Genomic DNA, 15,293 nt, shown 5'->3' on the forward strand with positions numbered 1-15,293 from the left:
AGGTTTCAGAGTACCAGCCGTGTTAGTCTGTATCCGCAAAAAGAACAGGAGTACTTGTGGCACCTTAGAGACTAACAAATTTATTTGAGCATAAGCTTTCGTGGGCTACAGCCCACTTCATCGGATGCATTGCAGCCCACGAAAGCTTATGCTCAAATAAATTTGTTAGTCTCTAAGGTGCCACAAGTACTCCTGTTCTTTTTTCTAATTGTAGTTTTTCTAATCCACAAACAGAATGAGCAAATCTACTTGCAGTCTGGTAGTCCAGTGGGCCACTATAAAACTCATATTGGTAGCTTATCTGTAAGTTCTGGTGGCCCACATGTGCAATACCAATGTTGGTAAAGGAATCCTGTTTCTCTTCTTGCTGTGTTTTATTATTTCTGTCTGTGTCTCTCATTGCTTTTCTGTTGTCCCTACCTGTGGTTGTATAGCTCTCTCATTGTGCGGTCTTTCTAGAAACAGGCTGACAGCTGGAGAGGAAATGTAGCACTAATCTCCTGCACAGATGTAATTTGATAGCTAGGTGGATAGACCACATATAGGAGAGGAAGGAGACCCTTGGTTACTATATTTTCACATTCTTAAGCAATTGTACTCTGCAAATGGGCATTACAGAAAACTTGCTCAGGGCTTCATCATTCCACTTCCTTCAATGGCTAGTCCACGTGGACCTCGCCCTCCGGCTAGTTCTCCATGTGTGGAGGCTTCTGCCACCTTTCCACAACCCTCAGCTCTGCACAGAACAGCAGAGACCTGCTCATCGTGGTGCCAACAGGCCTGTTACAGCATTAATGCTCCTTTATCCCCTCTTCCAGTAGTGGGCCAGTTGTCCACCAGCCAGTCAAGTTGCCCTCTGAATAAAAAAAATATTGAATTGTTTTCCCCTGTAAGAGGAAAATGAACCACTCTGAAATTACTGGTATTTTAAGTGTTTATCTGCTAACTAGCCATAAAACATATTTTATTTGTCTAATAGCTTGAAAGTACAGCTCAGAGTGTCGCAGTCAAGCAGTGGATGAATGGTACAGTGACTGTAGATAGTACTGTGGGAAATGACACCTTCTTTGTAGTTACATGGGATCAAAGCACATCTCCACCAGACATTTTACTGCGGGACCCCAAAGGAAAAGAATATAGAACATCAAACTTCACAGTTAGTAATCTAAACCTCCGAACAGCTCGACTGAATATAGCAGGCACTGCAGAGGTAAAGACTAAACTTTGTTTTATTATCCAAACATGTTAACATTTTCATAGACTAAAATGCACCTTCTCTTTTTAGAAGTTATAAACACATATTCCTAATGAACCAATTTTATCCCTCGTGTAACTCCACTGACTTGCCATGGAAGTTGGTTGTCTAACTGTAATTTGTGCTGTTCCTAATTTTTTTTATTATGCGCTATACACATCCCAAGTGTACAAGACTGCTGGACAAAATATTGAATTCAGGGGAAGTTAAGGTTGAGAGTACATATCGATAATATACAGGTTCCAGTCGTTCCAAGAATGTGATAATTCTCAAACATCCACCACTAAAACTGACTAAATTCAGATATAAGGTTAAATTTAAAAGAAACCAAACATTTGAGAGCATGAAGAATCATAAGTAAGGTACCCAAATTACCTTAGCTGTGGTCCTGTAGCAATACCCTAACTGCCCTTTGTGCCTTGGAACATAAGATAATAATTAACTAAAGGAAACACAAAGCTGCCCTTAGAATAATGAAGTCTTACATTATATTTTTATATTCTATCTATTTGATTTGCAGGTGGGAGATTGGTTATATTGGATTCAAAATAATCACATAATCTCTCAAGTCATATCAATGATAGTAACGTCTCGAGCAGCATCTTTGGCTGTGCCTCCAGTGACTGTGAAAGCCCACATGAATAAGGATACAAACAACTTCCCTAATCCAATGGTGATTTATGCAGAAGTTAGTCAAGGATTTTTGCCTGTTCTTGGTGCAACCGTGATGGCCACTGTTGAACCACAAACTGGATCTGCAGTGGAGCTCAAACTCATTGATGATGGTTCCGGTAATCTGATTATTACTTTCCTTACATTTTGTCTAGAAATGTATGCACTCCCCGTTTTGTGGTATGTATTTTAGAATGTCTCTGCACACTACTTCCAAACTTGTCACTAAGGGTTCAGTCATGCCTATGCCATGAGCACTGAACAAGGGGCAGCAAGTGGAGGAAGATGGTAACTCTGGTCTCCCCACTGCTTCAGGATGAGAGTAAACTGCACTGGGTCTAAACTGGTGCAGCATGTGTGCCCTGACATGCTGGTGCACTTACACGGTTGGGTGTGTTAGGAAGGAGGAGAGAGAAAAACTGCACCCAAGAAGAAGGGAGCGTCGTGGTTGTGCAGAGCCTTCTCCCTCTCCTGTGCTCTTACCTCTGATGCAAATAGCCAGCACAGGGACAGAAGGGGGTCCATTGCCTTGTGGGTCTGTTTCAGCCATATTCACTGTTTGAACTTGTGTATATTTTACATACTAGTCTGTCCTGCAGAGGGGATGCAGGTGGCAGAACAGGAGAGCGAGAGTCTGTTTCTATAGTTTTTCACATGCTATATAGGCAGTATAGCTATGTTAAAAATATCTCCTTTGAAAGTATGAATTACATAGATTATTATTCTCCTTTTCCAATCTACTGTGCCTACAGAAGTGATGTGATTCAAATGCACAGTTCTATTGTTCTCCAACTTCTCCATTATCTGAACCATGTAATGCAAACTGTAGACTGTCTCCTCCCCACATTCCAGCATTGCTTCAATCTCAAAGTATTTTAATCTGCAGACCACCAAGAAGGGCTCAACAGATCAGGACACTAACGAGAACTACTAAGAAATAGTTGAGAAATACTGACCTATTGGTTACTATTGGAAACAACAGTAAATACACAGTAACATGTTTTAATGCTACATTATCTCCAGTTAAATATGTAATGAGCTCATGTCACCACAATGAGACCGATCCTGTTTTCATCTAAGTCCATATCAAAGCTCTTAGGCCTGGTCTACACTAGGCGTTTATGTCGAATTTAGCGCCGTTACATCGAATTAACCCTGCACCCGTCCACACCACGAGGCTATTTAGTTTGACATAGAGGTCTCTTAAATTCGACTTCTGTACTCCTCCCCAACGAGGGGAGTAGCGCTAAATTCGACATGGCCATATCGAATTAGGCTTGGTGTGGATGGAAATCGACGGTAATAGCTCCGGGAGCTATCCCACAGTGCACCACTCTGTTGACGCTCTGGACAGCAGTCCGAGCTCGGATGCTCTGACCAGCCACACAGGAAAAGCCCCGGGAAAATTTGAATTCCTTTTCCTGTCTGGCCAGTTTGAATCTCATTTCCTGTTTGGACAGCGTGGCAAGCTCAGCAGCACTGGCAACGATGCAGAGCTCTCCAGCAGAGATGGCCGTGCAATCCCAGAATAGAAAGAGGGCCCCAGCATGGACTGATCGGGAAGTCTTGGATCTCATCGCTGTGTGGGGCGATGAGTCCGTGCTTTCCGAGCTGCGCTCCAAAAGACGGTACGCAAAGATCTATGAGAAGATCTCTAAAGCCATGGCAGAGAGAGGATACAGCCGGGATGCAACGCAGTGCCGCGTGAAAATCAAGGAGCTGAGACAAGGCTACCAGAAGACCAAAGAGGCAAACGGACGCTCCGGATCCCAGCCCCACACATCCCGTTTCTACGAGGCACTGCATTCCATCCTTGGTGCGGCCGCCACCACTACCCCACCACTGACCGTGGACTCTGAGGATGGGATATTGTCCACGGCCGGTTCCTCGGACATGTTAGCGGACGGGGAAGATGAGGAAGGAGATGAGGAGGACGAGGCAGTCGACAGCGCTTACCAAGCTGATTTCCCCGACAGCCAGGAGCTCTTCATCACCCTTACAGAGATCCCCTACCAACCCTCCCCAGCATGTAACCCGGACACAGATTCAGGGGAAGGATCAAGCGGTAAGTGCTTTAAACATCTAAACATTTATTTATTACAAAACTGGAATATTAAGAATAAGAACAATATTTGCTTCATGATTTCTTTACCCTGGGCGCTTAAGTAATCAGTTCCAACTATTTAAAAAAAATCAAACAGTGTCCGACTGTGCATGATTCTGCTGCCCAAGCTGCTCCACTCTATAGTCCCTGCAACTGCAGCTATATGAAAATCCTGTCTATATGTCCGGGGATAGAGCAATAATCCTCCACTGACATCTCAACGAAGCTCTCCTGCAGGTAATGGGAAAGCCTGTTCATCAGGTTCCTGGGGAGAGCGGCCTTACTGGGTCCTCCGAAGTAGGAGACATTCCCGAGCCAGGAGACGAGCAAGTACTCCGGTATCATTGCCTTGCACAGCATGGCGGCATAGCCTGCAAAGACCAGGGCCCTTTCTCGAAACATCCTTTCCTTCTCGGTGTCCGAGATCCTCAGGATAGTGATGAAGCTCATGATGACCTGCTTTGAATTAGGTAGGGGACTGTTAGTATTGGGACTGCTTGCAAGTTCCTTTACAGAACTGTAACCGCTGGTTTGCAGCCACGCGGTGGATGCGGGAGAGGGGCAGCATACAGGGATCTTTCCCTGGGACATCCGCGAGGGGGTGGGACAGGACCAGAGTTCATGCTTGGCCGATTGCTGGCAGCAGAGACTGGCATTGCTTTCAATGTGAAAGGAGGCCAGTGGTACTACTAAAGTTTTAAGCAGCCACAAGTCTACGGCTTACCATCTTTGCCTGCTACAGAGATTACGGTGTCCTGCCACGCTTCCCAGATCTGCAGTGCAAAACCCCAGGCACTGAAGGCGAGGTCCGAAAATTCGACCTTGTCCTGAGTGCGCATGTGAAAGGTGCGGTGCATGGTCTTGTTCACAGAGAAAGACTATGTTCTTTGTTCACAACTACATTTATCTTTCAGAGGAATTCACTACCTTTTTCTCATTCCCACAGCCACATCTGCGACTGTCTCCCAACCCAGCCTGGCATCACACTCCCAGAGGCTAGCGCACATTAGGCGGAGGAAGAAGAAGACGCGAGAGGACATGTTCTCAGAACTAATGGACTGCTCCCAAGCCCAGGCAGCACAGCAGAACCATTGGAGGGAGAATTTGTCCCAAATGCACCGGACACACATGGAACGTGAGGAGAGGTGGCGGCAGGAAGACCAGCAGGCGACTCAAACGCTGCTTGGACTTCTGAGGGAGCAAACGGACACGCTCCGGCGCCTTGTTGATGTTCTGCAGGAACGGAGGCAGGAGGACAGAGCCCCGCTGCAGTCTATCAGTAACCGCACTCCCCCGCCACCAAGTCCCATACCCCCCTCGCCCAAAGTCCAAAGAAGGAGGGGCGGCAGAGTCCGTGAAAACTCTCACTCCACCCCTGCAGACTGCTCAAGCACCAGAAGGCTGTCATTCCCCAAAATTTGAAAAGTCCTTTCCTGCCCGCCTCACCCAAGCCCCCGTCCAAGTTTCACCCCCCAGTTTCATGTGTGGTTGTTAATAAAAAATACGTTTCTGTTCATTACTGTTTCAATCATGTTCTTTTGTGGGAGAGTCTGTCTGAAGGGGGGGAAGGGGCTTGGTAATTGGACAGGACAGTCACCTTTAGCAGGGTACAGAGGCGGGGGCAGGTCCAGCAGCAGGGCACATACACAGTGCAGTGACTAGTTACCCTGGTCAGTCTGGGAGGTGGTTTTCATGTTCTGTGCGTGGGGGGGGGGGTTGCACTGTGACTTTGTTGCGGGGGAGGGCAGTTACAAATCTTATGCAGCGGTCCTTGTCCTGGATCACAGAGCCACGCAGCAGGGGATCTGTAACCCTCCTCCCCCTGCCATAAACTCACATAGCCCCCACATACACGCAGTTCCGCTCAGGAGGGCTGGCAGGCTCCGTTGAAACAACCAGTCCGCACTGCGAATCCTGTCATTCCTGGAGTTTAGAAGGATCATTTGCATCAGTACACTACACCCGCTCCCCACCACAGTCTGCGTCCCAGGTTTCAAACATTCCCGCAAAAACAGTACTAAAGACAACGGTGTTCATTAACAAAATAAAACTGATTTTATTTTTTGGGAAGGGGGTGGAGGGGGTCTGTAACTGGAGAGGATAGTCAACATTAACTGGGTAAAGAAACGGTCGCAGGTTCAGCTTCTCTGTACAGAAACTTAAAAGTCATTGGTTACCCTGCTCACTGTGGAACCTAGCTTTCAAAGCCTCCCGGATGCACAGCGCGTCCTGCTGGGCTCTTCTAATCGCCCGGCTGTCTGGCTGGGCGTAATCAGATGCCAGGCTATTTGCCTCAACCTCCCACCCTGCCATAAAGGTCTCCCCCTTGCTCTCACACAGATTGTGGAGCACACAGCAAGCTGCTATAACAATGGGGATATTGGTTTCGCTGAGATCACAGCGAGTCAGTAAGCTTCTCCATCTCCCCTTGAGACGGCCAAAAGCACACTCCACCACCATTCTGCACTTGCTCAGCCGGTAGTTGAACAGTTCTTTTTCAGTGTCTATGGCTCCAGTGTAGGGCTTCATGAGCTAGGGCATTAGCGGGTAGGCTGGGTCCCCAAGGATCACTGTAGGCATCTCCACATCCCCAAGAGTTATTTTGTGGTCCGGGAAGTAAATACCCTCCTGCAGCCGTCTAAACAGACCAGAGTTCCTGAAGACGCGAGCGTCATGAACCTTGCCCGGCCATCCGACGTTGATGTTTGTAAAACGTCCCCGATGGTCCACCAGTGCTTGCAGCACCATTGAAAAGTATCCCTTTCTGTTAATGTACTGGCTGGCCTGGTGCTCCGGTCCCAGGATAGGGATGTGAGTTCCATCTATAGCCCCACCGCAGTTTGGGAATCCCATCGCGGCGAAGCCATCTATGATGACCTCCACGTTTCCCAGGGTCACTACCTTTGAGAGCAGTACCTTAACGATTGCGTTGGCTACTTGCATCACAACAACCCCCACGGTAGATTTGCCCACGCCAAACTGGTTCGCGACAGACCGGTAGCTGTCCGGCGTTGCAAGCTTCCAGAGGGCTATGGCCACTCGCTTCTGGACAGTCAGGGCTGCTCGCATCCGGGTGTCATTGCGCTTCAGGGCAGGGGACAGCAACTCACAAAGTTCCATGAAAGTCCCCTTCCGCATGCGAAAGTTTCGCAGCCACTGGGATTCATCCCAGACCTGCAGCACTATGCGGTCCCACCAGTCCGTGCTTGTTTCCCGTGCCCAGAATCGCCGTTCCACAACATCCACATGACCCATTGTCACCGTGATGTCCTCGGCGCTGGGTCCCGTGCTTTGTGACAGGTCTGTGCCACTCTCAGACTTCAGGCCCTCACCGCAGTGCCGTAGCCTCCTCGCCTGGTTTATCTGCATCTGCCTCTGGGAAAGGTGGATGATAAGCTGCGAGGCGTTGACAACGGCCACAACTGCAGCGATGGTCGCAGCGGGATCCATGCTCGCAGTGCTGTGGCGTCCGCGCTGTCACTGACCGGAAAAGTGCGCGAACTGATTTCCCGCCGGCGCTTTCAGGGAGGGAGGGAGGGCGGTAGTGACGGACGGATGACGACAAGTACCCAAAAGCACCCTCGACCCTTTTTTTTTACCCAGAAGGCATTGGCGGCTTGACCCAGAATTCCAATGGGCAGCGGGGACTGCGGGAACTGTGGGATAGCTGCCCACAGTGCACCGCTTCCAATGTCGACGCTTTCCCCGTTAGTGTGGACTCACAAAGTCGAATTACTGTCCTTAGTGTGGACACACACGTTCGACTTTGCAATATCGATTCCACAAATTCGATTTAAGAGAAATCGAACTACCCTCGTAGTGTAGACATACCCTTATTGATTTCAATAGAAGGAGGAGTAGGCCCTATGTGTTTATGAACTGAACAGCAAAAAATGCCCTTGCTTAACAAAGGTACCTTGTTTGGATGGTTAATTATTACTATTTGTATGTCTAGGTGCTGATATTACTAAGAATGATGGAATCTATTCAAAGTACTTTACATCTTTCAAGGGAAATGGTAGATACAACTTAAAAGTGCATATCCAGGGGAGAAATCAAACTGTCAAACTTGGCCGCAGGCAGAGCCAAGCCTTGTATGTTCCAGGCTACACAGAAAATGGTAAGGAACATTTATGAAGTAGAAAATACACTCTGTGTGTGTGTGTGTGTGTGTGTAAAAATATGGGTGAATGGGAGATCATTTAGCTTCACAAAAAGCTTTTTAACCTTAACATTTGTTACATGTATCTTTTTCACAATTGTTTATACTTTTAGAAAACAGTAGCTGGAACCACAGTAGTTTTGCTATATATGAACGCTGGGTATAGTACCACATTTTATAAAAATATATATATATTATAATAATTAAGTGCTCTTTGGACCACGTGGGAGTTACCAAAGATCCTGGAACTGAAAATTATCTAAAAAAACAGCTGAAGTTGGAAATTTTAAATTTGTATGTTTCACTAAGACTTAAAAATGAGGTTTCAGGGAATCAGTGTCAAAGTTACGAAATTTTAAAGTTATCAGTTTAATGCATCCACATGAGAATTTTTCTGTTCTTCTGTTGGGTTTTCTGGACACATTGTTCAGGACTCTTTCCATTAGGCATCTGTGAGTTAAAGATTCTCAGTTCCAGAAACCACAGGTATGGATACTGCTATTAAGATCTTACTGCTTAAGCCTTCTCAATCAATGGAGCTTCAGTTAATGATACTTTTACAGTGAGTCTGTTACGAGTGTGTTGTGACTTAGTATATTTTTTCATCTTTCCATTATTTTTGTATTTCTCTTTTTTGATCTAAAGGCCCCAGAGAAATCAAGTGCAAAGAAAACAGTTAATTCATCATTAAAATATAGTTTTATTCTGAAAAGTGACTTTGTAAAAATAGTATTGTCAAATTCTACACTTGTTTTGTCAGTTGCTCCAGAACAAATTTGCTCTAGTTACAGGTTAGCAACACGGCTGTTTTAACTCCCAGCCCTGCAGACTCAGCCTAGGATCTGAAAACCAAGTTGTGTTCTTTCTGGCTTGTGCATTGTCACCAGGGTCTGCAGGCCAAATGCCATGCTCCGTATATCTATGCAACCCTCTGACCTTCAGTGGGATTGCACAAGTGTAACTGGGGGCATAATTCGAAGGCACTAGTTACAGAGTTTGCTCTGCAAATGGAACTTGGTTAACAACGGTTTGTTTGGGGGGAAAAATAGTAACTTACCTTTTTCCATTTAAGCCAGCAGATCTGACTCTGGGTAGACAGAGTGGCAGCTCTACTGAGTAAGAACCACATTCTAAGCTTGAGATATTAGGCACCCAAAACCCTCAGGAGGTTCCAACAGTTAAGATTTGTACCTCAGTGTTCACTTGGCTACATCACACAATGTAGTATTTCCTATTCCTGTTTTCCTTGTTAAATATACACCTTAACGTTATTTTACCAGTAAACCCCCCCACCCCCAAAAAACCCCACCCCAGCAAATTGTGCAATATGATGGTAAATATATATATTATTACTCCTGGGGGAATTCTGCAACAAAAAATTGAAAATTATGCAACAAAAAATTAAAAATTCTGTGCACAATATTTTAAAATCTGCAAAATTCTACATATTTTATTTGTCAAAATAACACAATATAATCACACCAGTTTCAATTATTTTTGGTCATTTATTTCAAAATACCTGTCAGCAAGTATGTCTGTAACAATACAGACAACAAAAAAGATTCAGGAAATGTATTTTGACAAGTAGATTACTTACTAGGCATATTAATACAGAACTCTGAGTAATAATTCATGTAAATTACAATACAGAACCATATTTCCCACACCCCTCAGAAGCAGTGCAAAGGCTTGGGGGACTCAGGGGTAATGGAGGAGCTGAGGGACAGGGAAGTAAATTGCTGAGAAGGAGCCTGGGTGTGAACCTGGAGGGTTGTTGGATATGGGTGGGAAAAGTATGGAACAAGGGTTTTTTGCGGGGCCAGGGAGGGATTGTTAGGGAGCTTCCCCCATGCAGACCCTGGCTGAGCCCTAGCCTCTCCCATGCAGTCAGGCACATCTGCCCCTGTCCCCATGTGTTCCTGCACCCCCTGTCCACATGTGTCCCTCCACCCCCATTCAGACACCCACTCCCCATGTGGCCCTGCACCTCCTCCTCCTGTCCCTATGTGCTCTGTACCCCCTCCCCTGTCCCATGTGTCTCTGTGTCCCCACCCAGCCACTCCCCTGTCCGTGTCCCTGTACACCTCCCCCTGTACCCATTTGTCTCTGTGTCCCCACCTAGCCACTCCCTTGTCATTATATGTCCCTGTACCCCCTCCCCCTGTTCCCATGTGTCTTTGTACCCCCACCCAGCCACCCCAGTCCCTATGTAGCTCTGCACCCCGCCCATCACCATGTGGCCCTGCACCTTCCTCCCTCCCCCTCCTGTGGCCTTGTGCCTCTACTCCCATTCAGCCCCTACCCCAATCTGTCCTCCCCCACTAACCCTTATAAGCCCCTGTCTGACCCCCCCAACACCCCAGGGCCACATGGGGATGGGGGAGTGGGTGTCTGATTGGGGGTGGAGGGACACGTGGACAGATGGTGCAAGGACACATGGGGGTGCAGGAACACATGGAGACAGGGGCAGATCTGCCTGACTGCATGGGAGAGGCTAGGGGTCAGCCAAGGTCTGCATGTGGGAAGCTCCCTAACAATCCCTCCCCATTCCTCCGCTGTCTCCTCATAGCCTCCATCTCCTGACCTTGCTTGACAGGCGCTTGGAAGAAGGCAGGCTTTCTCTTCTTTAGCTGGCTGTGAGCTGCTGCTTTGTGCTATCACCACAGTGCCCTCTGGTGGACAAAAGGCAAAACTGCAGCAACATTTCAGCAGAAGCTTTTTCTGCTCCAAAAAATAAAAATCCGTGGGGCTTATTAATTATGCATGCATGCAGTCATGCAGAACTCCCGCAGGAGTAAAGATATATATATAATATGGTAATAGAAAACTTAGCTTTTTGAATTTCTTGACTTTTGAGTGCCTGATTTCTCAACCTTAATTTTAGATTAATGTTAGCTTTTGCATTTCATATCCTCCTTCTTGCACATGTGTGAGCGCACACACAAAAAAACAATTTTCTGTATTCCTAGAAAATTTGAATATACTGAATTAAAGAAGTCTACCTAAAAATGTCTCCAACTTACAGAAAAGTAAGGAAATTCCTACAAGGTTGTAATTATTATGCTGCCTGCAATACCTAGGAAGAGATGGGTGGAAGCTACCTTATCACAACCACTTCCCACTGACACCTGCTTAATACCTTAAATACCCTAACTGATAATAGGCACTGTTGCTACTTTCAACTGCACTTGAAATCTGGTTTGCTTTTGGGGTCTGCCTTAGTTTTGTGCAAAGATGCAGGATCCTGAAGTTCACTTTGGTTTTTAGCCTTGCTAATTTTTGCACTAAGCTTGAATAAACCAAAGAAAAAAAAGTAGATTAAAGAGAGAGGGAATGCTAGATAAAAAGAAAGTGTGTTATGATTTGGAGTTTTGTAATATTCAGATAGCATCAGCAATTGTTTTTTCTTTTTGGGGGCAGGTGAAATCAAAATGAATGCACCGAGACCTGAAGTTAGTGATGAGGAAATTCAAGCAAAGCTAGGAAGTTTCAACAGAGTTGCAACAGGAGGTTCTTTTGTAGTGGAGAATGTTCCATCAGGAGGAACTACTGATGTGTTCCCACCCTGTAAAATTACTGACCTTGAGGCTCAGTTTGAAGAAGATAAAATTCACTTGTCTTGGACAGCTCCCGGGAATGACTTGGATGAGGGACAAGGTAAGGTGAAGTTTTGTTTTAGTCAGCTGGAAGTGATGCAGTATTGTCAGTTATCTGAAATTACATACAATGAGCCAGCCAAGGAGAGGTGAGGAAAAAAGCTATGTCTTTCCCATCTGCAAAAAATATGACCATCACTATGGCCTGACCTACTCTAGATTTTCTCTGTAAAATTTCCTAGTGTAGATCAGGACTCAGTGTAACCAATAAATTCCCTGTTCAATATGCTATTTACATTAGTCTCACTTAATGCTTAAAAAAATGTTTAAAGAAACATGGAATACTCCCAAACATAGGGACCAAGTGCATGGGTGCTCCAGGCTCAAGCACCCCTGGAAAAAATAGGGGGCACTCAGCACCCACTAGTCACAGTGGTTCGGCGGGTCCCAGGGTTGGCTGCCGATCAACTGTTCGGCAGGGCCCCAAGGCTAGCCGCCGATCAGCTGTTTGGCGGACTGGGGGAGGGGGTAGAGGGAAGAGAAGGGGATGGGGCAGGGGACAGTGGGAAGAGGAAGGGGAAGAGAGTGGGAAGAAGTGGGGACTCTGGGGAGGGGGAAGAGTGGGGGTGGCAAGAGATGGGGCGAGGGTGGGGTCTCAGGGGAAGAGGTGGGGTGAGGGCGGGGCCTCAGGAGAAGAGGTGGAGTGAGGGCAGGGCCTCGGGGCGGAGCGGCGGTATCGGGGGGGTTGTTTTTGTTTCAGCAGGGTGGTGCTCGGGGGGGTTGTTTTTGTTTCGGCAGGGCGGCGCTCGGGGGAGGGGTTGTTATGGCGGGACGGCACTTTTTTTTTTTCCCCCTGTGGGGAAAAAGAACTAGGTAGCCTTCTTAATGACAACCAAAGTAACACCGAAGGCCCAAATTCAGGCCCTCTGACAGAAGCTGACTGCACAGACGGCCTTTACGTAAGGCAGTACAGGCCAGAACCTGAACTAAACTAGGCTGTGCAATCCCCTGCCAAATACAGTCATGGGCCATGACCAGAGGAGGGAGGGGAAGGAAGCCATGCGAAAGGCCTTAGCAACATGATAACCACTGGTTGATGGAAAAACATGATAACTGCTCATTGATGAAACATAATAACGGCTTATATGAAGAAATTGCTTCTAGTAAAGGCCAGCTACCTGCCACCAGCCAATCATATATCATCTTTGGGCGTCCTAAAATAAACCCCCCGTCCCCCCAGAAAACAATATGTACCCTGACGAAAAACAACACCCCGCTGGTGCCAAGTACCACCCATGTCAAAACCACCAAGAAACCTCCCACCAAATAGGCACCCAATTCTCGTAAATAATGAGGAAGCTACCGGGAAAAAGGAACAGACCCCTAATCTTATTTCACATAAATTATGTGTTATTTGTAATATGCTTGCGGTTTGACGGAATAAAGGCAGCCTGCGTGCTGTGCTAAGAGTAGCAGTTTTCGGACTGTTACCCCAACGCGTTGGTATGTATTGCAATAAATTGGCCTCCGGCTTGAGTCTGTGAACTAAAATCAATGCGTGGGTGACTTTTTCCATGACACCCCCTTGAGGCGGCAAAAAAGTTAGAGCCAGCCCGGCTTCCAAGGCTTAGCCCCTGTCTTCACTGCAACCGTAAATAAGTCAGGAGACCCAGTTACAACATGGACAGTCCAAGGCTTTAGTCCATTTATGGAGACACAGTTAGGTCTCATTTATAATATATATTTTAAGTATGTTGTAACCAGGTTATGTTATAGTGTGCACATCAGCACGAGCCAGAGAGGTTAAGATAGACAGTCTGCAGTCACACAGAGAGCAGCTTCAGATTAAAATCTTTACATACACCTACAGCTCTTGCCAACCAGCTCACCAGGGAACAAACCAACAACTCCATTAAAGCCCAAAACACTGGCCTACGTTCTTCTATGTGGCTACTTTGCGCTACTCGTCTGGCTCAAAACAGCCTTACAGCTAGAGTAGCCAGCAATGGAAGAATAACCTCAGTTAGGAGGATCTTCTGATGGTGTAAAGTTGGAATAGCACTCTTATGCTACCTCTTACCACATCTCTGAAGGGATAGAAAAGAAGATGAGGAGCAGGAAATAGAACTCAAATCAAGCAAAGAACTAGAAAACCCACGAGCAGAACAGAACCATACAGCCTTGAAATGATATCTGTGGACAGTGAGAAGCCAGGCACATTTGCAGCAAGATCCCTGACACACTAACTATGCTGGCAAATGGAGCAGGCATTTTGCTATCTCTCAGCCTATGCTTTAGAACCTGCTCACATTTACAGAGGGAATGCTGACCAGGATGCAGGGATCTCTCCCTGTACTGTTTGATCTTATACTTGACCTGAGACAAGTGAAAGAAATCCTATTTTCATTTCTCATCCAAAAGTTATGATTCTATTTTAGTACTAAAGAGACTTGTGTGAAGTGTGGGGGAGAGAGGCATAGATGGGGGCAGTTTAATAGCAGTTCTCTGCACTGCCATGTGGAAGACTCATCTGCCCAGCAGGAGCTAAGAGTGCTGGTAATATAATGTGGTTAGTGCTCATGAAGGGAGGAAATGCCCCACATCAGTTAACAGTAGACTATTGACCCAAATAAAATGTGGAACTGATAAGTTCTAACAGGAATCCTGTCCAGAGCTCTTCAGAGAATGGATGTTAGTCAATTAAGCAGGCCCATCAATAATGAGGGTGGGGAAAATGGTAGGGATGGTAATGGAGTATCATTGGAGTTCTTATAAAGATACAAAACTGTTCTATGAATCCTGTACTGTTCTTGCATTTACAGATAGTATAATAGGCATTACTAACACACTCTTACTTGTATTCCTCATTTTTTCCAGCTGACAGATACATAATAAAAATGAGTGAAAGTCTTCTGGATCTAAGAAACACCTTTGAGGATGCTACTTCAGTCAATACCTCTAGTCTGGTACCTAAACCTGCCGGCACCAAAGAATCATTTCAGTTTAAACCAGAAAATGTCACAATAGAAAATGGCACCATAATCTACTTTGCAATACGTGCCATTGATAATGCCTCCCTGAACTCAGAGGTGTCTAATGTAGTACAGGCAGCTCTGTTTGTTCCTCCAAAGGAATCCTTGCCTGATACACTTCCTACTGATGTTATCAATGATGGTGTCAATGTTTCAATAATAGTATTAATAGTTACTGGGTCTGTAATAGCTGTATTAATAGCTGTAAGTATAACTGTCTGTATTTTACATAAGAAAAATAGAAAGGGAGGCCCTGAGCTCAGAATGTAATAAAACGAATTGTAAGATGAAAGCTCAGTAGGTATTTATCCTAATTTGTTCTATTTGTGATTTACAAAATACATAAGGAAAGACAAATTTGTAATAGATTTGAAAAATTAAGTGCATTGACTTTAAAATAGAGGTGGATTTATATGTATTTTGATCTGCTTTCAATGAATGTATAGTATGTTACAGTACATGTATGTAGATT

General features: G+C 45.8%; 1 protein-coding gene across 1 annotated transcript in view; it reads left to right on the plus strand.

Annotated features, from left to right (window-relative positions):
• LOC135882439 (calcium-activated chloride channel regulator 1-like) overlaps nucleotides 1-15,091 on the plus strand; it is a 36,519-nt gene extending 21,428 nt beyond the window's left edge. The window contains exons 10-14 of the mRNA XM_065409343.1: nucleotides 980-1,210; nucleotides 1,776-2,046; nucleotides 7,987-8,151; nucleotides 11,614-11,850; nucleotides 14,667-15,091. Coding sequence (XP_065265415.1) covers nucleotides 980-1,210; nucleotides 1,776-2,046; nucleotides 7,987-8,151; nucleotides 11,614-11,850; nucleotides 14,667-15,091 — 1,329 coding nt within the window. The remainder of the gene's footprint in view (nucleotides 1-979; nucleotides 1,211-1,775; nucleotides 2,047-7,986; nucleotides 8,152-11,613; nucleotides 11,851-14,666) is intronic.
• The last annotated feature ends 202 nt before the right edge of the window (nucleotides 15,092-15,293 follow it).

This window comes from Emys orbicularis, chromosome 8, assembly GCF_028017835.1.
Source record: "Emys orbicularis isolate rEmyOrb1 chromosome 8, rEmyOrb1.hap1, whole genome shotgun sequence".
Taxonomy (NCBI): Eukaryota; Metazoa; Chordata; order Testudines; family Emydidae; genus Emys; species Emys orbicularis.